General features: G+C 35.6%; 1 protein-coding gene across 2 annotated transcripts; it reads left to right on the plus strand.

Moving 5' to 3' along the window:
- Positions 1-5,702: 5,702 nt before the first annotated feature.
- Positions 5,703-22,353, plus strand: LOC113120472 (glycerophosphocholine phosphodiesterase GPCPD1-like). 2 transcript variants are annotated; one of them, XM_026290297.1, is made up of 20 exons: positions 5,703-5,966; positions 6,591-6,678; positions 7,424-7,514; positions 7,609-7,693; positions 8,876-8,951; positions 11,827-11,868; positions 11,978-12,101; positions 12,373-12,598; positions 12,740-12,902; positions 13,235-13,364; positions 14,906-14,960; positions 15,044-15,136; positions 15,300-15,377; positions 15,476-15,515; positions 15,887-15,945; positions 16,108-16,173; positions 16,253-16,389; positions 17,561-17,696; positions 17,931-18,091; positions 21,038-22,353. In XM_026290297.1, exons 2-20 carry the CDS (start codon positions 6,630-6,632, stop codon positions 21,219-21,221), a joined length of 1,995 nt encoding a protein of 664 aa, XP_026146082.1. In that variant the 5' UTR covers positions 5,703-5,966; positions 6,591-6,629; the 3' UTR covers positions 21,222-22,353. The 2 variants fall into 2 exon arrangements, with proteins under 2 accessions (XP_026146082.1, XP_026146083.1); XM_026290298.1 differs by lacking the exon at positions 5,703-5,966 and adding an exon at positions 6,435-6,487.
- The last annotated feature ends 394 nt before the right edge of the window (positions 22,354-22,747 follow it).

Below are 22,747 nucleotides of genomic sequence, written 5' to 3' on the forward strand. Positions count from 1 at the left end.
GTCAATGGGAATGCTAACGCAAGTGAAGTTCTGCTAAAAGATGGCAGCCCCCACCCGACTTCAACTTCCGGTCGACTTCCTTGCCCCTTGGTCAAAACACTGCTCTTCTGTTCCGATCAATACATTAAACAGGTTCTCCCCACTCATGCACCCACTGAGAAACCTGATGAAAGTGCTCTAGTTATTGGTGATTCTATTGTACGGAACGTGAATATAGAATAAAATGTTTACCGGGAGCCAGAGCGCCTGACATCTTAGCAAATTTAAAAGTGCTGGCTAATGCTAAACGTAAATACAGTAAGATTGTTATTCATGCTGGCGCTAATGATGTTCAACTTTGCCAGCCACATCATTAGAAGAATGGCATCTACACTAGAAAGGATCTGTACAGCCCTGAAAGACAGTGGAGATCAGGACAATTACAGCTCCAGATACAGATCCCCTGTAAAGACCTTGTCCCAGACAACTACCGGGACAAGACCACAAAAAAACAGATGATTCTTCTGCACAATCTGACTTTGCTGCAGCCTGGAATTGAACTACTGGTTTCGTCTGGTCAGAGGAGAACTGGCCCCCCAACTGAGCCTGGTTTCTCCCAAGGTTTTTTTCTCCATTCTGTCACCGATGGAGTTTTGGTTCCTTGCCGCTGTCGCCTCTGGCTTGCTTAGTTGGGGTCACTTCATCTACAGCGATATCGTTGATTGCAAATAAATGCACAGACACTATTTAAACTGAACAGAGATGACATCACTGAATTCAATGATGAACTGTCTTTAACTGTCATTTTGCATTATTGACACACTGTTTTCCTAATAGTCTAGATGGAAATAGGGGTCCACGCGCACTCCCCGGCTTTTATGCCACCTGATTTTTTTAAATCCTTAAAGTGTCTATTTTCATAATCTGCCAGGTGCCAAGCTGAAATAATGTCCCAAAGGGTTCTTTTTTTAACCCTTTGCTGCACCCGACCGGACCCGAAAAATCTAAAAGTGATATAGAAAGAGGCATAACATTAGAAGTAAACAACATACAGAGACAAATGAACACATTCTCCCATACAATTCTGACCCCAGGAATTTAATGGAATGGTTATTTTTGACATTTGACAACATATTGACCTTATTTCTGGAGAAAAATAGCAAAAAATGGCCAAAGATGTGTAGAGGATCAACTATTTTTTCGTTTTCTCAAGCGCATAGGGTGATTTCTTTTTTTTTTTTTCAACATATTATTTATTTATCATTTAAGTGTCTATTATAAGATTAAATTGGGTACCAAGCTGAAATAATGTCCAAAATGCTTAATTTTTAACCCTTTGCACCAAACCCGAAAAATCTAAATATGATTTAAAGTGGCATAACTTTTGATGTAACCAACTCACAGAGACAAACTCATATTTCAATGGAATCTGTTCACAAATATCCCTCATGTGGTATGGTGAACTGATGTCTTTACAGAGTCTCATATCTCATATACTGTTTAGATATGATAGCTTCTCGCTTGCCCTCCCCACCGGCATGTGTTGAGTGTTGTAAAATTACCATACTCATTAGTATGGTAGTTTATACCATATATATATATATACCATTATAGTTTCAAATACTTACTGAAATTTTTCCATGGCGATCTGCAGGTACCAACCGACGACCCACAACTGCAAAGCCCCAAAATTCAAAAACTTGCAGTTTATGCTCAGTCAACTTTTTGGACCATTTTTAGTTTTTTTATTTATTTATTTATTTAATTTATTTAAGCTAATTTGCTTTGTTTTGTTAACTTCAAAAGTAAAACTATTTTAAATATCTTCAGGTTCAGGATAGGTGAAGTAAAAGGTTCAAATAAACCCTATTTCAGGCTGTTAAGTATAATAAAATGCTGTCAAATGAACTTTTTTTTGCTCTTTTTGACCACAGATGGTCAAGATGTTATAAAACATGACAAATAACAATTTCTGGGGTCAGAATTGTATTGAAAAATGTGTCCATTTGTCTCTGCAAGTTGGTTACATCAAAAGTTATGCCACTTTAAATCATATTTAGATTTTTCGGGTTTGGTGCAAAGGGTTAAAAATTAAGCATTTTGGACATTGTTTCAGCTTGGTACCCAATTTAATCTTATAATAGACACTTGAATGATAAAGAAATAATATGTTGTGAAAAAAAAATCACCCCATGCGCTTGAGAAAACGAAAAAATAGTTGATCCTCTACACATCTTTGGCCATTTTTTGCTATTTTTGTCCAGAAATAAGGTCAATATGTTGTCAAATGTCGAAAATAACCATTCCATTAAATTCCTGGGGTCAGAATTGTATGGGAAAATGTGTTCATTTGTCTCTGTATGTTGTTTACTTCTAATGTTATGCCTCTTTCTATATCACTTTTAGATTTTTCGGGTTCCGGTCGGGTGCAGCAAAGGGTTAAAAAAGAACCCTTTGGGACATTATTTCAGCTTGGCACCTGGCAGATTATGAAAATAGACACTTTTAAAAAAATCAGGTGGCATATTAAAGCTGGGGGGTGCGCGTGGACCCTTATTTCCATCTAGACTATAATGAATGTTGTTCAGTTGCTTTGACACAATGTATCGTGTTTAAAGCGCTATATAAATAAAGGTGACTTGACTATAAATATCACACATTTTTATAGACTAACTATTATACCATTTCATAGAATTGACCATAAATGCTTATTATTAAAACTTTGATAAAGCTGGCCGTTCAACTTAAGTCTCTTGAAACAGAACAAAATTAAGATTGAAATAAGCCCTCTGGCTTGTCCTTGTTATTCAATTACACGAATACCAGTCTAATTCTAATTCAGTGAACAGTCTGCATCAATTAGTCTTAAAAATGCCAATGGGAGCATTCAGAGTGAATCACACCACTTGTTCATGTAAATGAATGTGAACTGTATTTAATCAGATCTCTCATTTCTATTTTCTGTTCCTTTTTTATGTTGTGGTTATTCCTTTGTGTGAGACCTACAACAAAAAGTGCATGGGATGAACAAAGTGAACATACTTTTGTTTCTGTTATTCAATGTATGTTTGGACCTCCAGTTGCATTTGAATGTTTGCATGCATAGTTTGAAGCCTCCTCTGCTTGCCACACTGACAGTAATTGAAATGGGAAGGTCACACGTAAAGGCTTGTCATCAACATCTAGTGTCTGATGTGCAAATGAAGCAAACCGCATGCAGTCCTGAAGTGCAAATGGCCTCTGAATGATGTCGGATCCATTATAATGGCATCTGATCTACATTAAAAAACTTATGATGTGTTCCACCCTGGCAGAGTCTCTGATTTTGATTGATGATGACATTAAGCATGGTAGCCTATCTGCTGGATATATACAAATTAAGAGTTTGATTAAGGGTTTTAAAGTAATTACTTTTTTATGGCAAAAAACATTATGAAACAAATCAGTGTGAAAGTCAAACTCTTTTACTTGTTTACCAATACATATATAAAAAAATACTAAAAATATAAATTATTTGGAGAATTGCTTATATAGGAAGATTCTGTATTGGTTCATCTGTGGAGAAGTGGGATATAAAATGTCACAACATCCAAAAGACTTTAAACTGTGTCAGCTTGTACTTCTATTTTTTGCAGAATTGAAAATCCATCAAAATTAGCTTATTCACAAAATGAAGTTCTGTGCATTTCTCTGCAAAGATACAAAAGAGCAAATCAGCTTTAATAAAATTGCTTAAAATGTTGATGTTCCAACTCTCTCAACATTACAGACCTTGGTGAAGAAACACCCAAAGAGACAACTTTTTAAACTAGTACTCTACCAACAGGATAGGACTTTTGGGGCTGATGTGTTGAAGATCAAACACTTTTTCTGAAAATTCAAGGTGTTTCTCAGCTTTTTACTGGGATGGCATAAGTGAATGCTGATGCCTTGAATTAATCATCACAGCATCTTCTCAACCTACTCTGAAACTCTACTGAACTCTGAATACATTAGATGTACTTTAGCTTAAAGGCCACAAACCACGACTCTTCATCTTTACACTCATCATCTCTAGGAAAAAAAGATGAATGAATGTCGCAAACATATGCATAAATTGATAGACTACAGGCTACACTGCAGTCTATGAATTGAGTGCATTATTACCATCATTCCCCTGGGTGGAGCTCTTCCATCCCCATCTACAATCTCAAATCTTTTGCATGATTTTGAGTTTTTCATACTAGAACCACAACAACCTCTTAAAAAAATTTATGTACACCAAGACTGCAATAATTTGTGACATTAATACACTTTAAAATGACTTTTGAATATATATATATACTTTCTTGTATATATATAGGTAGGCCTATGTAAAAGTAAAATGCATATTCAGACAGAAAACCCCCTTAATCACATTTCCCAACATATTTCCTGAACAGGTCTTGACATGTTGAAAAATAAAACTCAGTGTTCTTTATGACATGACCACAGTTGTTGTTGTTCAGAGTTCTCACTTTTTCTCCTTCCTTAAAAATAGAAGCATAAAAATAAGCAAGAAAAACCATACTGAGAAGAGCAATCTAAAAAGCCTCATTATATTTATTTTCTTTTGCATGTTTTTGGGGGTGGAATTAGCACTGTACTAATTCACCATTTAAAACCAGTTATAGACACACACTTTATTCATTATCTGTCTATTATCTTATCCACAGACGAGGGCAAACAGCGGGAGGGTGAAAACATGATACAAGAGAGAAAGAGCCTGACTCGTTAAATATTTATAATCCTGCAGTCCCATTCATTCAGTTGTGCTAAGCACTGTCGAATACACACCATTCACCATTCTGGGAGCAATAGCCCTATAGCTCTTTCCAAAGACCAATTGTACTTACTCTCAATGGCTCACGTGGGAACAGGAAAAGCTACCAGTGGTGGCAAACATAATGAAATCAAGGACACAGCAAAACTTTATTACTGAAGATATGGTTTATCTTGTTGAACTTTCTCACCCTATTGAGTGAGAAAGTGAGAAAGTGAGACTGACCTCTGTTACACAATACAGAGTTGCAGAATGTGTTCAGTCCTGCTGAGGCACCACATTACGCAACCAGTTAATTCTGCTGAAAGGCGGGCCAGAGAAATCAATAGTCTCCTGATTTTACAGTAAAGGTTTGTCTGACCTTGCCACCCTTTTTGATTTCACACACATATACTAAACATTAATTAAAAATAATGATTGGCTTGTTACTTTGAGTGCACTTAACTTAATCTGTTTGGTTTATTTATTGGTTTATAAGCCATAATATTAATACAGCCTAGTGTAAAGAAGTCCTCTGACCCTGTTCAGACAGCTAAAAGAATCAAAGTTTTCAAATTTAATGGTTATACGCCCAACAGTGAATTTATTTTTCTGCAAGTATGCTCTCAATATAAAAAAGCCTACTAGTAGCTTAACACTCTTCATTAACATACAGTGCCATTAAAATCTCCGATATAGATTATTTATTTATTTTAAAGAATTGTTATTCAGTAAAAAAAAAAATAATAATTTAAAAAATTAATAATTGATTTAATATTAATTACTAAATTTGATTGCATCGTGATCATATCATCTTACGCCAATGAACTTCATGAACTCCATCCATACAAGTCCCGCCCATCGAACGTCAAACACTTCTTCCGCCAATCATATGTGACCAGAAAACGCAGAGAGGCGGAGTCGAGTTGATCCATTCGAGCCCTCCCTTCATTTTATTTCCTAAAACAAAGTGATTTGCTCACCGCTCATTTTTATTCTCAATTTAGCACATTGTATAACATAAATGAGAGGCGTAAAACTTAAATTAACGTCGATACATTTCTTTTAAGAAATGGTTCACAGCTAACAGTGTTGCATTAACGAGGTTGTGGAGATCCGCGTGCATGTAAACATGGGCACGTCAGCGCGCGGTTAACGTTTCCCGGTACCGCCGTACTAAATTATGGATATTTGTCTTTAAACTCAGGTAAATATCATTTTATCATGTTTTTAATCGCTATATTGGCGGGACTCGACACTGAATGTACGCCATACATTTTGTTTTACGCTACACATATTTACGTTTTTGCTCCGCAAATAATGGTTGCGTCTTAAAACCTAGTGTGCTCCCTTTCTAGGTAGCGTGATCATAACTTTTAGAGCGTAACAGTGTTTTCTGTGTAGATATCTTGCTATGTTTTGAGCAATACCCTTGGAAACCGGGTGTTGTTACTGACAGAAACCGGCTGAAGCCGGTTCAGACCGTGTTGTTTTTGCTTCCACTCAAACAGTGGAGTTTCATGAAACGTGGTGAAAGCTAACATTACTGTCTTAAGATCGTATTTAGATTCAAGGATCTGACATAACTTACCATTAATTCTCTTTCTAATATTGTGTCCAGCAGTGGTAAAAAAATATCTAAAATATCGCTTTATGTTTAGGGCGTGTAATTGAAATACATGTATAATGTAACGGATTCTTAGAAGGGGCTTTAAAAGTGCACAGCAGGTATCAGACCACTGGGCGAATCCAGATCAGCTGATGCTGTTAACATGGCTTAGGTTTGTTTTGCACCGGGCATCAGATGTGTTTCTTTTCATTTGTGTTTTAGGTCTCTTCATTCTCTTCTCCTTCTGCCTGAGTGTCAGTCATGGACAGCAGTAAAGTCACTCTGACAGTCAGAGGGACCACAGAACTGGGTAAGAGGAAAGATTAAATACAAGCAGCCTATAATAAGACAGTGTACAACTTTCACTAATAAGTTATTAACAAATATTACAACAGTCGTAAAATGTATTTGTTTATCTGTTGACAGAAAGCTTTTTTTTTTAGAAACTTACTTATTGTGTAATTATAAAAAGATTTATTAATAAAAGCAATCAAGACAATCTAATTCAACTAGTATAAATGTGACATTTTGGAATGTTTTCTGATGCTATGACTATATATTTTTTACAATTTAACCAAACTAATTGTAATTATTAATATTGCTATTGTTATTCATTTAAATATAAATGTATATTTTGGTTATTAAATAAAATGATTGTAAAATATTTAAATGTTAAAAATGGTAATAGTTGATTTTGGCATAGATATTGTAAATAAATAAAAATATTGAAAAATGTGCTAATGCTATTAATAAAGAAATGTATGACAAAAAAAAAACTCACCTTTAAAAGTGTATTTTTGCTATAGTAGTGATATAGAAATGAATAATGCAAGAAATGTTTAGGTAATAATAAGAATTATCAAGTTATTTTAACCATGCATGATTGCATCACAAATTTAGCCTGCATCTATATTTATTATTTGGCAAATGTTGACATGATAAATATGATAGTGTTGAAAGGAATGTCATCTTTGTGCACTCTATGACCTGGAGACACAATCCTTTGCCTACCACAAATGAGAGGGTTATTAAACTATATTTTGTTTCTATAACAGGCGAGGTGATTGCAGTGGTTGGCAGTTGTGAAACCCTGGGTGGCTGGTGTCATCAAAAAGCTGTGACCCTGCAGCCAGCAGAGGAGGATGGGTACATGTGCAATGTCATCTTATGTTTGTCTTCCAGTGCACGCACACTTACCCTTGACCCATATATTTATCTTCTGTGTCTCGTCTCACCCCAGCACCTTGTGGAGAACAACTGTTGAGGTTCCTAGAGGAGATGAAACCAAATATCGCTATTTCAAGGGATTCATTTTGGAATCCAAGGTGAGATTTACTTTGCCTAGTAAACAAACATGAGAGAAGTGATACCTAAAAGGTTCACAGTTAACCTTTAAAGCCCCAATGTTGAACAGATTACCCAATACCTTTAAAGTGCAGCCTTAGCATGTATATTTATTTATAGGTGTTGTTGTTTACAATTCTGTTGGGGTCCATACAAACTGTACAGATTCAAAAACGTCAGACGTGGGTAGTGGAATAGTGAAAAAGCGAAAGGCCTTGAGACATGTTTTTTAAAACTTAAACTTATTGAACTTGTTCGCTTGCTTTTTTATAATGGCGGGTCATGCGCAAGTCATTCCCAACTGGTCAAACACGTCTGTCTAGCACATGTTTACACAGAAAAATGATAGAAAAGCAGTACTGTGGAACTGTGTGAATGGCCTCTTGAAGGCACTTCATAATCTATGCACTGTCTGTTGTTTGTGATGTACATTTGTGATTTTTCAGCATTTTTCAACATTTGTTTTATTATACATGTATGACTGTAGATTTTCACATGTGGGATATGTGTTTTTTTTAACGTATTTTTAATGTTCCTCAGAGGCTTTCTTTTTAATTCTCAGGGTGCAAATGATTCAGTGTTATAGAGTTTTAGTTGTTGAAGTCCTTCCGTGTGAGTGTGTGGGGTTTCCAGGTCATTCTCCTCACAGCTGTTAATCTCTTTTGGCTGAACTCCACTCATTTCTTGGTACTTTTCTTTTGTTTGTTTTCCTGGAGAATGACATTTCTGGAACGGGTTTCTTGTGAGCCCCTCCTAATGTGCTGTGTCTTTTATAATGTTTACATGTTAGTTGTCTCCTAGCCAGAAATATTCTTTTAGAATTTAGAACAAAAATTATTTAATTTTTTATTTGGAATCAATATTTAGGGAAGTATTATCGGAAAAGTAAGCTTATTTGAGGTGGTAAGTACAAGGATTTCCAAAGCTTTTTTTTATGTATATAAATAACCTGGAGATCTCTAGTTAAACACTGTGAAAAATGCCAATGTGTTTCTGCTGACTAATCAGTCCACTTTTCAGATGTCAACCACCTGGCTGGCTGGCAGAAAGTGGTGACTATATCTCATTCTTTTTTCGGGAGCGAGACTTTGGTTCGAATGGCCAAAGTAGGCTTTGTTTTTCCAAAATCTGTCCGTAATCTTAACCCCCATTTGGAATTACAGAATGCAGGTGGGCCATGTCAAGTCATAGTCAATAGATGGGAGACCCATCAGCTGCCACGCTCATTGAGTCCCTCAGGTATCTGATCCCAGAATAGTCCACATGTATAATGCAACCTGTAGACTCCTTCCTTCATTCTTATTACATTCTGATCAGTTTGTCCCCTTTAACTCTAAGCGTGAATTATCAATACATGCTGAATTCAGCTTTTTTTAAAGACTACATGAAACTTTCACAACACATTTTACAAATTAAGGACACTATTGGAAAGTAATGTGGGACTTAATCTCTCAGAACATTACTATACTTTAAAGTGGCCATAATTATTGTTGGTTATTTATTTATTTTTTCCTACCCACATTATTTTCTTATTTTCCTCACTGTATTATGCACAATAAGACCAGTAAAATAAAAAATAAAAAGTAAATAACCCTATTTACTCATCTTAAAGGACCCCTGCAAAGAACGCAATGGGGCCCCTCCCACCAGCAGTGATGTCATGTACGAAAAGTTATTGTGCACCTGCTGAAAGTATACTACTGAGTCCGTCTCACCCATTTACATGGCTAACTGATTTATCAGTCATGAATGTGGTGAATTATCATAGCATTGATGCATTTCATGTAGGCTAATGGCCAACATGTTTCAAACACTCCCCTACATTAGACTCTCTTTTAAAAAAAAAAAAAACTACACAATACTCTACTGAATCCATCACGCTCTTCAAACATTTTGGTGCACAAAGTCTTTGACTGCAGCTTGTCAATGTTGGGAGCGTGGGGATTCGTAATACTTAATGCTAAACTGGAGAGTCTTCTTTCTTGTAACATTGTGCACTGGATAAATGTCTTGATCACTTTTAATTTCAAGAACGAGCGATTAATTGCATGACAAAGTATGTCTTGCTTGTATGATCAACCAGCGTTGGTATATGACTAAATTACGAATAACAGTTGGAAATATGTTGCGAATATGGAAACATTTGGATTTGTTCCGAAAAAGAGAGAGGCTTCAGTTTCCCTTTAAAATAATTCGTTTTTGGCTTGACATTTATATAGCCTAAATACTGTTAAATACAAATGATTTGTTGTGGAGGGAAGGGAATAAAATAGCCTGTGTTTATTATGTGTATTATGTTGACTCTCATATTTTTTGACGCTATAAAAGATGACGCCAACCATTTTTTCTACTCAAACCGGTTTCAGAACAGTAATAATACAGAGACACATGAACAGAAACTGGTAAAATATTGATTCTGCTCAGAGTGAACCAATTCTCTCTCTCTCTCTCTCTCTCTCTCCTCTGTCTCGTTAATTAATTTTGAGCACAAATTTGTTTTCTGGTTTTACTAAATTGTGTACACGATAGGCCTATTACTAAATCTTAGCCAGAATTTTAGTTGAATCAAATCAACGAACAAGTTATTATATCATGTGCATAATTTACTTAAAAGGAGGCAACAAGTTAGTAAGTTGTGTGCATGATTTAGTGAAACAAGGGAACAAATTATAATGTGCGCATGCTTTACTATTTGTTTTTCCCCTTCATGCCAAATGTGGGGCTCAATAAATGAGACACTTTAAGCATAAAATATCCACTGCGAATTAAGGTGCAGTTGTTTTAGAAGTTTATGACAGGTGAAATGTAAGAAAAATGAGATTTTCCACGGTTGTTTTAGAACATTAAGCCCGCTGCACTGCACTCACTCATCTTTGCGCTCACGTCTTGCATCTTTTGCAGTGTCTTGAAGCACTGCCTTTTAGAATGTCCTGCGACAGGGACCCCACGCACTAAATAAAGGCTTATGGTCTTATTGTGCATAAATCATTGATGCGTGTTCTAAAGAAGATAATAAAAATGTGATTTCATGTGGTCTTTAATGTCATGGACAGATGTAATGTCAATAAAAGCCACTTAAGAAAATCTAATGGAACCTAATTATTAGAAACCATAACATTTAGTGGGCTATTATTCCTCTTGGCCAAACAAAGTGAAGCAGTTTTCACTGGCGCATTTTTGGGTTTACAAGCAACCCTTTTTTCTTTTGACTTCCAATATAGCCACTTTACAATTTTTGGGCTTAATTCTTTAAAGAATTGTGTTTTTTTTTAAATTGTGTTAAATTTTAATAGTTGATTTTTACATTAGAAGCTACGTTAAAAAGATTTATTTATTTCTTCATTTAAATGCACAACAGACATTTTTCCTTGATTTTATTTTCTAATATTTACATGAATTATTTTGAGTAAATTTGAATGGAAAATTGCTTTTAACGCTTATTTACATGCACAGCACACTTTTTATTTCTTTGAAATAAGTTTTTTTTTAATAATTTCTTTAATTATCTTGTTTATTTTTACATTAACAACAACAGTAAAATGTATTTTAAAGCATACATGCTTTTAACACTTGTTTTTACATGCACAACACAATTAACACACATGCATGTCACAAACTATGCAAAACATCTGTATCTATATATATATATAATTATTTCTTCATTTTTTTACTAGACAGGATCCATAGTTTTAATCATGTATCTGTTTGCTCCAGATGTAATGTGTTAAGTGCTTTAAAAGTTTGTCAGAATTTCTTTGTGTAGCCACAAATCAGTTTCCTTGTATGGTAATGCTTGCTGGTGATGCATTTAGATTTTTGTTATTTAACTTTTGCCAACCAAGTATTAATCTATTATAATTATATTTATTGTCACTCATAAATTCTAACTTGCCTGTATGATATAAGGCTACAAACGTGTAGAGCTCCATCCAGTACAGAGGAAACTGAACACTTGTTTTATCTGTATATTTTGATTGTTTAAGAAACAAACCAGAAAATGAATGTGTCATGGTGGTGGTGTCTGTTTACTCTGTACAGGTGGTGACTCGAACCTTTTGTAGATGTGTAGCAGGAGCGGTTGACCTTCCATATTAAATTTTGTTATGTGTTGCAGAATCTGAGCTGCTGATTGACGATGGACATTTTGGAGTCCATAGTAAGTTTGATAATTTCAAACTACATAAATGTTTTAATGCAAAAAAACAAAAAAAAAAACATCATGCTATCTTACTTAAACATGCAAATAAAAATTATTTGATCTACAGATGGCATTGAGTGTGTGGACTCTGGCTGGTTGACGTGCCAGACAGAAATTCGTCTCAGGCTGCATTACTCTGTGAAAACTCCAGTGTCTATTACCAAGAAAAAGTTTAAGACATCACGCTTCAGGTAATATCCTTCAGTACAGAATACATATTTATCTCAAGGTCAGTCAGTCACAGGGTCCTTAGACGTATGTTCTAAAAAAAAAAATCACTAGTCAAATTGATATGTTAAATAGTGGGATGCAAAATATTGCAATATTCTTTTCAAGTCAAGCACTATACATTATTATAGACCAAGTACAACATTTTTATTTTTATTTTCAAATTCTTCTTGTACTGTTTTGATGCCTGATTTCCTGAAAGAATATGAAAAAAAAATAATTCATATACTTTAGATTGAAGCTGATGCTGGAAGGTATCGAGGAGGAAGAAGAGGAAAGCCCTTCATCATGGCATAAGATGACCTCTACACTGGAGACCAGTATGATCAGTGACAGTGGATATAGGTCTCGTCATTCCCAGCCAGAATGTGGATATGCCCTTGAACCTTCCCGGTGGACCGAATACAGTATTCACACCATGGACCCCGACAACCTAGAGCTCACCTTTGAGTTCTTTGAGGTACAGAAATCTTTGGTATTGTTTAGTAGGAAGATTTTGTCCATAATTGCATCACAAAGCACTTTGATGTTGTTTTGAAGTATATTTTGCATGAATCCTTTCGGTGACTTATGATTGTTACGTCACGTCTTTGTTGTTTAGGAGGAGCTGAGTGAGGCCGTGGTTCAGGGTGATGTCCATCCTGGTCACGTGGGCACCGCAATCCTCTTGTCCTCCTCTTTTAGGGATAGTGGTAAAGATCAGGGTGTGGTCACCCTACCCATCATGAGTCGGAATGCCAGACAAACTCTTGGAAAAGTCAGAGGTATAATCGGTACCACGATGCACTGTTCAAAGTCTAAACATCTCATTTATTTTACACCATAAAACTAACACACAGTCCTGCCACCCATGATAGTATCTGTTCTTTTACTGCATGCACACAAAATTTGCCTCTGTAAACATGTCACAGACTATGTAAATAGAGGGTGAAGTCACTAATGTTGGAAATATCCGCCCTGCTTGCATTGTTGCTAAGTACCTAGATAATGTGGTTATGATGCCATTCATTTACTGATGAGCTGATTTCATTAAATTTAAGCATTAAGTGTTGGCTTAAACATTGAATAAATGCTTTTATTCTTGATTGGATTTCAGTGGATTACTTGGTGACGCGTCCTATTCAAGACTTTCAGTGTGACATGAGTCAGTCTTTTGCCAAATACTGGAAGAAAAGGAGCCCTCTGGATGTTGGACACAGAGGAGCAGGAAGCACTCATGCTCACAAGTGAGTAGTAACAGTGTGGAGATATATATATACACCAGTTTAATTTTTATATTTATGTATGTGTGTGTGTGTGTGAGAGTGGAATCATATTTGCAGATGTCTTGACTTGTACACACAAAGAAGAATATGAGACAGAATGTCACATTTTATTATTAGCTGTTTCAACACATACATGTTTTGCCAAATAAAAACCCAAGGACAGCACTTTTAGAGTTCATTCCACTATTTAATGTGAGCATAAGTATTGGGACAGCTGAACTTAAGGCATATGGAAAAGATTAAAAGCTTATATTTAGTTGCAGATCCCTTGCATGCTATCAGAGCAGTGAGTCTGCAATCCATAGACATCATCAGACTCTTGGTCTTATGCTTTGAAATGCCTTCCCCGTCCCTTTTATGCACCCAATACTAACTGTTGCTTGTTTTGGGGAGTTTCTGTCTTTAGTCTCATCTTCAGCTGGTGAAATTAATGTTTGTTCGGATTTTAATCTGGAGATTGATTTAGGTAATCTAAGACTTTCCATTTCTTTTCCCTGATAAACTCCTTGACTGAACTCTCTGAGGAGTCTGGTGGCATTTTCTTGAATATTGGTAACCAAGATGGCTTTGTACCCTTCCAAATTCACTCTACTAATGTCATCGTACATTAAGTCATCGTTAAATTTGAGAGGGCCTGTTCCAGAGACAGCCATGCATGCCCATGCCATGACACCACCTCCACCAAGCTTTACAGATGAGCTTGTATGCTTAGGATCATTTACAGTTTGCTTTCCCATCACTTAGATAAAGGTTCATCTTTGTCTCATCGGTCCATAAAACATTTAAATAATAATAATAATAATAAATATAAGACTAATATTACAAACTGAATATAAGACCAAAACTTGTGTTAGTTTTACTTTACAGGTGACAAGTTTTTACAGTTTAACTTTTTTTTTTTTTTTTTTACTATTATTTGTATTATATTTTTATAATGATTATTATTATTTACATAGTAGTAGTCTACTACAAAATGAGGAGGAATATATGCTTTATTATCATGATAATAATGTCAGAATGCAAAAAAGGTTAACGTCCTACAAATTAATATATTTTTTTTATTTAAATGATGTTTTTATTAACAAGATTCGGGAGGAGCGCATCAGATACTTAGCCTAATCAACACAGGTGGACCATAATCAAGTAATCAATCCCATAGTATAAATATCGCTGACTTACCTCTATCCATTGACTGTTTATCAGCATCCCTCCTCCACCCCATCTCCTCACTTTGAGTTCACTTTATAAATAGACGGGAAGGGAGTTACTCTAAGTTCGTGCCATTCCCGAGTTTTTTTTTTTTTTACACATGTTGCCTTTTAAAACAAGGTGTGTATTGGCTTGAATTTTTGCACAGCCTGTGTAACAAGATCTGTAGAAACTATAAAGCAGGAAAAAACCCTTAGTTTATGATTACACAACAAGCATGCTTTTTGAAAGAGAAGTGCATGTTTAAAAAAGAAATTTGTTGCTGATGAAAATATGATTCTATTTCATTTCAGGCATCACAAGATCAGGGAAAACACAATTGCCTCATTTCTAAGTGCGGCCAACCACGTGAGTGTAAATAATGCAACTCAACCAAAAAATACATTGTTTTGTTATAGAAAATATAAGGTTAAAGCTTGTTTTTTCCACAGGGAGCTGCTTATGTAGAGTTTGATGTTCATCTCTCTAAAGATTTAGTTCCAGTTGTGTACCATGATCTCACCTGCTGTATTTCTACTAAAAAGGTATCAGTCACTTTTGGCTCCCATTATTTGACATTGAGAAGTCACTGTTTGTACAACTCATTTAGTGTCCTTCAGTATAGTAAACACTTATTAAAATTGCTAAACTAGAGGAAGAAAGATAATCTCTGTACTTATGCTTTACATTTCTTGTATCCTTTCATAGAAAACAGACAAGAACTCAATGTTACTGGTTGAAGTTCCTGTCAAAGATCTTACATTTGATCAACTTCAGCTTTTAAAAGTAAGGCTTATTTCAGATTCTTTTGCTGTGATCGATCGATGAAATGCAATTATCTCCACGCTGATATTGATGAGTGTGAATGTGCTTGGTTTTCTCAGCTGGCCCACACAGCTGCCATGGAAGTGAATGACCACAAAGGTAGAATTTGGATTGATTTGTCACAAAAGTACAATACAAATGCATATCATTATATAACTACTTGTCAAACTAGTTGGTAGATTTAAGGACAGATTACTGTGCAGTGTTTTGTCTGTTATCCATAGTCAGGTTCCTGAAGTAAAAGTCTAATTCAAAGTCTCCATAATGACATTTATTTTAGTGCTAAGAAATAAAATAAAAAATTCAAATACTTTTTTTTGCTGTAAATCAGTGTTGTGATTAATCTCAGATCTGATTATTTTTATCTAGGGCTTAGAATCCAAGCCTCTGTTGAACTGTATTGAGCTGAATAAACAGTTAACTGTTAAATAGATAAAGATGATTGTTTTTTATGGTGGTTCTTTATCTAGACTTGCAGGATGAAGAGGAATATGTAGATGAGTACCAGCCTTTCCCTTCCCTTTCACAGGTATGACAACTTTTTTTTTTTTACTTTTATCTTTTGAGTAATTTAAGAAAGTGACCTTTTTAATGACCAAACATTTAAGAAAATCGTGGTAAATATTTGCTTATATACTGCCAACCTGTACTGCTTGGTTAACCTCTTTTCTCATTTGGTATTATGCTTCAGATATTCCAGGCTGTTCCAGATCATGTGGGATTCAACATTGAACTAAAGTGGATTTGTCAGTTCAAGGTTTGTGTTGCCTCGAGCTGGTTTGATCTCAGTGTTACTGGAGAGAAAAAGACCCTCATGAATCTGTTTCTCCAAACAGGATGGCTCCTGGGATGCAAAACTCTCCACCTACTTCAATATGAATCAGTTCTTGGACATCATTCTCACGTGTGTGCTGCAGAACGCCGGCAATAGGAAAATAGTCTTCTCATGTTTTGATCCTGATATCTGCACTATGTAAGAGGTCTTGTTCATGTGCATATTTTAATATTGCACTGATATTTTAAGGTTGTATATATTTGTACTTTGGCAGGCATATTTAAGCACCATATAAACCAACCACATGTTTCTTTAAAATGTATTTGCACAATAAGTGCAGGGACATTTATTAAAGAAATAGTTCACATAAACATTTTAAATTGACCAAAAAAAAAAAAAAAAAAAGACTCTCCATTAGACTGTCCAAAATAGAGATTGGTTTAGAGAGATTTGGTTCTTCTCTGGCCGATGCCTGATATTTAATCAGGGCAGAAATTATGCTTATAAATCGGCACAATCGGCCAATGGCGATTAATTAAAAAATGGCAAAAAATGGCCCGATTAATCAGATGCATGATTAATTGGTTGGTTGGCCTCTAGTGCAAAATGTAGATGAGTTTGTTTCCTCATCAGAACATTAAGCATTACATCACTTGCCAACAATGGATGCTCTGCAGTGTATGGGTGCCGTGAGTCCAAACAGCTGATAAAAGCATCATGATAATCCTCAAGTAATCCACACTGATCTGGTCTGTCCAATTAACGTCTTGTGAATAAACAAATGTAATAAATCCATCATTAAGTTGTTTTTAACTTAAATGTTGCCTCTGGTTAAAAGTGAGTGCTCTGTCCATTATTTTGCTTTCTCAGGTGAAAAAGTTGTTTTGTCTGAATCAGGAGAGAAATATGCACAGATCAAGCAACGTTTAAAAGCAAAAATAGTTGGAATATGTTTGTGGATTTTGATGTGAGAGGACTTTTTCACTGGTGTAAGCAGTATAATGGATTATGGACTTATATTTTGGATGATGGATTTGCTTTTTACAAAGATGCAGCTTTTCACTTCACAAGGCGGTAATTGATGCACTGTAGTGATGTGGATTATTTGTGGATTAGTGTGATGTTTTTTATCATATGTTTGGACTCTCGTCCTGATGGCACCCATTCACTGCAGAGGATCACATTTGTGAGCAAGTGATGCAATGCTTCATTTCTCCAAAACTGTTCTGATGAAGACACAAACTCATCTACATCTTGGCCCGGAGGTGAGAAAACTTACGGGAGATTTAAATTTTTGGGTGAACTGTTCCTTGAAAGAATAAATAGTCAATCTAGATTAAGTTTAAATAAATTATGTTGTTCTCTTCAGGGTGAGGCAAAAACAGAACAAATATCCAATCCTGTTTCTGACCCAAGGAGTGACAGACCTCTACCCTGAACTCATGGACATCCGCTGTCAGAGCACTAAGATCGCCATGAGCTTTGCTCAGAGTGAGAACATACTGGTAAGAGAACGCTTCAGAACATAGTTGTGAATTAGCACGGAGAGACGCAGAGTTTGGCAGCATAATAACGCTGTGTTTAAACACAAACTCTCCAAACCTACGAAGTGAAAGAGATCTAATTGTGTTGTTTGGCTTCTGTGAGATTTGTTTACCTGCAGGAGTAATGTGGTTGTATTTTTTCCATGTCAGAGCTCCTGACAAAGATGAAATAAAGACTTTTGAATGTGCTCACAGGGAATCAGCGCCCACACTGATGAGCTCTTGCGAAACATGGAGTTCATCATAGAGGCTCAGTCTAAAGGGCTGGTGGTCTTCTGCTGGGGCGACTACAACAACGACCATGAGAACAGGATGAAGTTGAGGGAACACGGCATTGATGGCCTCATATATGACAGGTGGGCTCTAATTTGTCTTGCTGTGTAAAATAAATAAATGGTACAAACGTGTAGAATGTAGTGAGCTTGTTGAAAGAGTAATCATAAAGTAGAAGCATTATGCATTAGTCCACAGCAGGTGATGTTATCACCTTAATTTGACTCACTATAAATACCAAGACAGCCTTTGCATGCATGTCTGTGTAAATCACTTGTAGTTTATAGCTGTTCCGTGAAGTTCCGGGCATATCAGCACAAGTCTGAGTGAAGCTGTGTATCATTCTGGGTAAAGGTTAAACTAATCAATGATGTTCTGCATTTATGTAATGCACTTCATGCTATGTATGCAATTTTCAATTAGTTACAATCAGACTGAACCTCCGGCTGTATGTACATGTTAAAACTGAGGTCCATCAAACACTGACACGTTTACACAACAATGCAGTGTTTGCAGATTTCTTTTTCTTGCACTTTCTTAAAATTCAGCTAACATTTCTTCCGTATTTTTGTTCCTTCTCCGCTGCAGTAAAACCCTCAAGACCTGCTTAGAGAAACTGTGTTCCTGTTTGAATTTTAAAGGAACAATTTACCCAAAAATGATTGTTTTTAATTTATTTAGTGTTAGTTATTTTCCTTGCAATTTGGAAAATTATTATACTTAGTATACACACACACACACACACACAATACTTAAATATATACTATAATATATACAGTAATAACCTTTTACTACCAAAACCAACCAACTAAACAGTCTGCAAAAGATTTCAAGTTTAACCTTTAATTTGTTTGATGCAACTCTTATTTCCTTGGAAACAAAATATTTATGTGCATTATTGACTCTATCCACATCTTTCCTTTCCTTTTAATCCCCTTTTCCTTTTTTAAATATTCCTCACATGATTTTGTGGTAATTTGCCTCTTTTTTCAGAATACAGGAATGCTTGGTGCCAAAGCCCAATGCTTCAGCCTCCTCTGACGCCCGTAATGTCTTCTGTTTCTCAGTTGTTTGTATTTTTTATTGGCATTTGGCTGCTGCCTGACTGATTATTCTCCCCGACCAGCACCACAAGAACCGTAGTGTTTTACTAATATGATGTGAGACAGCAATACTGTGGAGTTTTGTTTTTGTTTTGTTTTGACTAGCTTTTATTTAAATTATTCAGCACAGGGTTAAAGTTCCTTCGGCTGCCTGTTACATCATTCTGAGATTTCGAGACTTCCTCTTTATGACTGAGTTTCTCTCCCACAACCCATATTGCACAAATTACAGTGCAGTTGTGCATTTTTTTCATTTCCAATGTGAATTTTTCAGTACTAGCCACGTTAACAGTGTTTAAATCCTCTCTGTGGACCTCAATGACTTAATCATTGAAGGATAAATGAATGAATATATAGATGGATGGATGGATGGATTGATGGATTGATTAATGGCTTCTGCTTTCAAACCAGCATGACTGAGGATCTTGATAAAGGCATGGCAGAAAAGCTGCATTTATCTCAATATGAATGATCTCAATGTACCTGTCATGCCAGTCCTTAAACCCAGCTATATTTGAATATTGTCTGTTGGGTGTTATAATATTATGGAAATTATACATTAAAATAATTATAGACTATTCTAAATCTTGATAAGTGCTTTACCAACACATTTAGAATGGATGACTTCTTTTCCTTGGGGTTACATTTGGGATATATTTTTAATAGCTGCAAATATTTTTTGGCATGTCATTTGTAATGGATGATGCAAAACAGAAGTCTTCCAAGAGCCAATGGAAATGAGCTGACCAGTATTCATAATGGTAGAAACATCATGGTAGAAAACAGAAGAAAAAAAAAAAAAAAAATATATATATATATATATATATATATATATATACAATGAACGTGTGAGTCTGTTGACGTCAGCTGTAACTGGTCACAATATTTATGTGCTTTGCACATATAAAGTAATGAAGTTGTTGCAGTTTCCATTGATATATTTTAAATGCAATCATGTTTTCAGAATTTCTGACACTAGTGACTTAACATTTCATGAATATATTGTGTTCTTCTGAATCTGAATAACATCACGAGCAGTGAGGTTCGATTTTTAGGATTTAGTTGTTTTTGTTTATTCTGAAAGAGAATGTGGCTTTTTTTTTTTGACCTCAGTGAGAGTAGGCATCATAAAGTCATGAAAGTTTTTTTTAACACATCCCTGATCTTAACATATACCAAAGAAGCTATGGGTCATCTCAGAGGGATAGTTTACTAGAAAATAGAAATTCTGTAATTATTTACCCCCCCCTCCACTTTTTTCAAACCTGTATGAGTTTCTTTCTTCTGCTAAACACCATAGAAGATATTTTAACAAGGTTGGTAACCAAACAATTGATGGTAGCCATTGACTCCCATAGTATTTTTTTCCATACTGTATATAGAAAGAATCCTTTTGTGGAGTATTAAGGCTTTTCTTTTCTTTTTTAAACTTGTAAACTTCATTTTCCATTTAGGATCCAGTCAGTTCACAACTGAGAAAATAATGTCCCATCTTATTTGTGTGTGTGTTTTTACTGAATGAAATCGGTTGCAACAGCAATTCATGGTGATTTGATATGGATGAAAATGAGGCTATTGGGCTACAAAATAACAGTCCGTTTTACATGTCTCACTGTCCTGTGTCCATGTCCATGTTTTTGAAGGACATTTTTTATGTTTTGTTGCACAGACTCACAGATGTAATGCTCAAAGCTTCATTTGTCATATTAAATATTCTGACTACTCTTGCTGTCTATAGCAGAAATGAAAGGCATGATATGGCAAAAATGAGGAGATGCTTACTGTAAAACAGTGAAAACTACAGTGAAATCTTCTCACTTTTTTTTTTTTGCTCCGGATGGCTACTTTTATGTTAATGAAACTTCCTTCTAGCTTTTTCCTTGTTAGATGACATTCCTCAGCTAAAATAATGTTTTGTGTCCACAGAATCTGCGACGACAAGCTCGAGCAGCCAGACATTTTCAATGTAGAGGAACAGGGTGGAACGCTAAAGGAGGTCATTCAAACGTGTGCCTGCTCCTCCTACAGCATTCCCTGCTCCTCTGTTCCGTGCACAGGGAAAGCCCAGGAGGCCAACGGGGAATCCGATTCCGGCCTCAGTTCCTCTTGAGACCCACACAGCCAGTCCAGATTCACTCTATGTCTATAATCTTCCCACAATGCACCAGAACTAACGCACAAATATGCTCCATCCTTAAGCCAAACTTAAGCCTGAGATGTTTCAGAGTGCAATCACGCATAAAGAATGATATTGGGCACAATTACACAATGCTAGCTTACACAAAGGCAATATTTAGACAATTTGCTGTATATTTGGATGCACAAAAAAATGTGTAATGTTTGTTTTATAATTCTTAATATTCTTGGGAACGCTTTCAGATTTTTTCTTTTTCAAGTATTTATTGATTTCTTTATCTGTGGAATGAGTATTGAACATTAACACCCAATGTAGTATTTAAATTTCACGAACAACAAAAATGCAGGATTATACCACTCAAATATATATTAAAATTATTTAAAATAGAGTTTTCATTTCAGTTGCTAAACGAGAGGCCTGCCTCTTTAAAAATCTCTTTAAAAGTTTTGTCTTTTTAAAAAGACGCTCATAAACATGTTCCTTCACTGTATATTGTAATTATTTCTCCACTACAGATTTACTCTTAAAAGAAACGCTGATGGTTTCAACTGAACAAAATTTCATCTTTTTTTCTTCAGATATGCAATTGACCTAATTGCCCTTTATTGTAAATGGGTGTATATTTGAATGAATGTGCCTGTAAACCTGTATTCTGTGCTGAGCGTCAGTGTGGTCTCATCTCTCAGCATGTATTCATACTGCTTCCTTACTGCAGGGCAGTAAAATCATGCATGTTTGCTCTCCATTTGACTCCAGCAACTTGCTTTATGTATCCACACTCAGGACTGGTTTCACAGACAGGCCTTAGGTTAAACCAGGATCAGGCAAACGTACAATTAGGACAATTAAATAACTTTTTATAAATGTGCCTAAGATAAAAAACACTACTGCTGTGCATCTTGAGACAAGTCAAAGCAAATGACAGAATTTAAGATCAGTCAGTGCAAGTTTCTTTCAGTTATAACAGCCCAGACATGTGTTTTAGTCTGGGACTAGTCTTAAACCTTGTCTCTGTGAAACCGAGGGTCAGTGTTGTGGATGTCAACATGCCAACATAAACCAGAACAATGCTCTGAGAGCCAGAATAAACATGTTTAAAACCAATGAAATCCATATCTTTTCTTTTCTTCAGGCTGATCTCAAAATCATCAAATCATTATGCATCGGTTGTACACTATTTATAAGATCAGGCATTATGGGAAGTAGTGCACTACATAGGAAAGTGTACACTACAAATCAGACTATAAAATGGCTAATGCAACTTATAGTTCAGTAAAGTGACATATAGTTTTATTTTCATTAATGTTTTTCCATTAATATCGCTCTGGCCGCAGGTGAGCATTTCCTAGGTGTTCTTCCACAATTATACTTCTAAACATTAATGAAAATCACAAGGAAAACTCCCTTTGTCTCTAAAAGCTGTATCAAATCATAATGAGCTGCTCAAACTCTGAAGCCACTTGTGATGCCAAGAGATCTATCTGTCAAGTTGGTTTGAA

Source organism: Carassius auratus, chromosome 20, assembly GCF_003368295.1.
Source record: "Carassius auratus strain Wakin chromosome 20, ASM336829v1, whole genome shotgun sequence".
NCBI lineage: Eukaryota > Metazoa > Chordata > Actinopteri > Cypriniformes > Cyprinidae > Carassius > Carassius auratus.

Excerpts from the sequence above, each read along its gene's own strand:
- LOC113120472 (XM_026290297.1), top strand. The coding sequence starts at position 6,630 with ATGGACAGCAGTAAAGTCACTCTGACAGTCAGAGGGACCACAGAACTG. Across the intron at positions 16,174-16,252 it reads AGTGGATTTGTCAGTTCAAG|GATGGCTCCTGGGATGCAAA; the intron begins GTTTGTGTTGCC and ends TTCTCCAAACAG. Across the intron at positions 18,092-21,037 it reads GATGGCCTCATATATGACAG|AATCTGCGACGACAAGCTCG; the intron begins GTGGGCTCTAAT and ends TTGTGTCCACAG.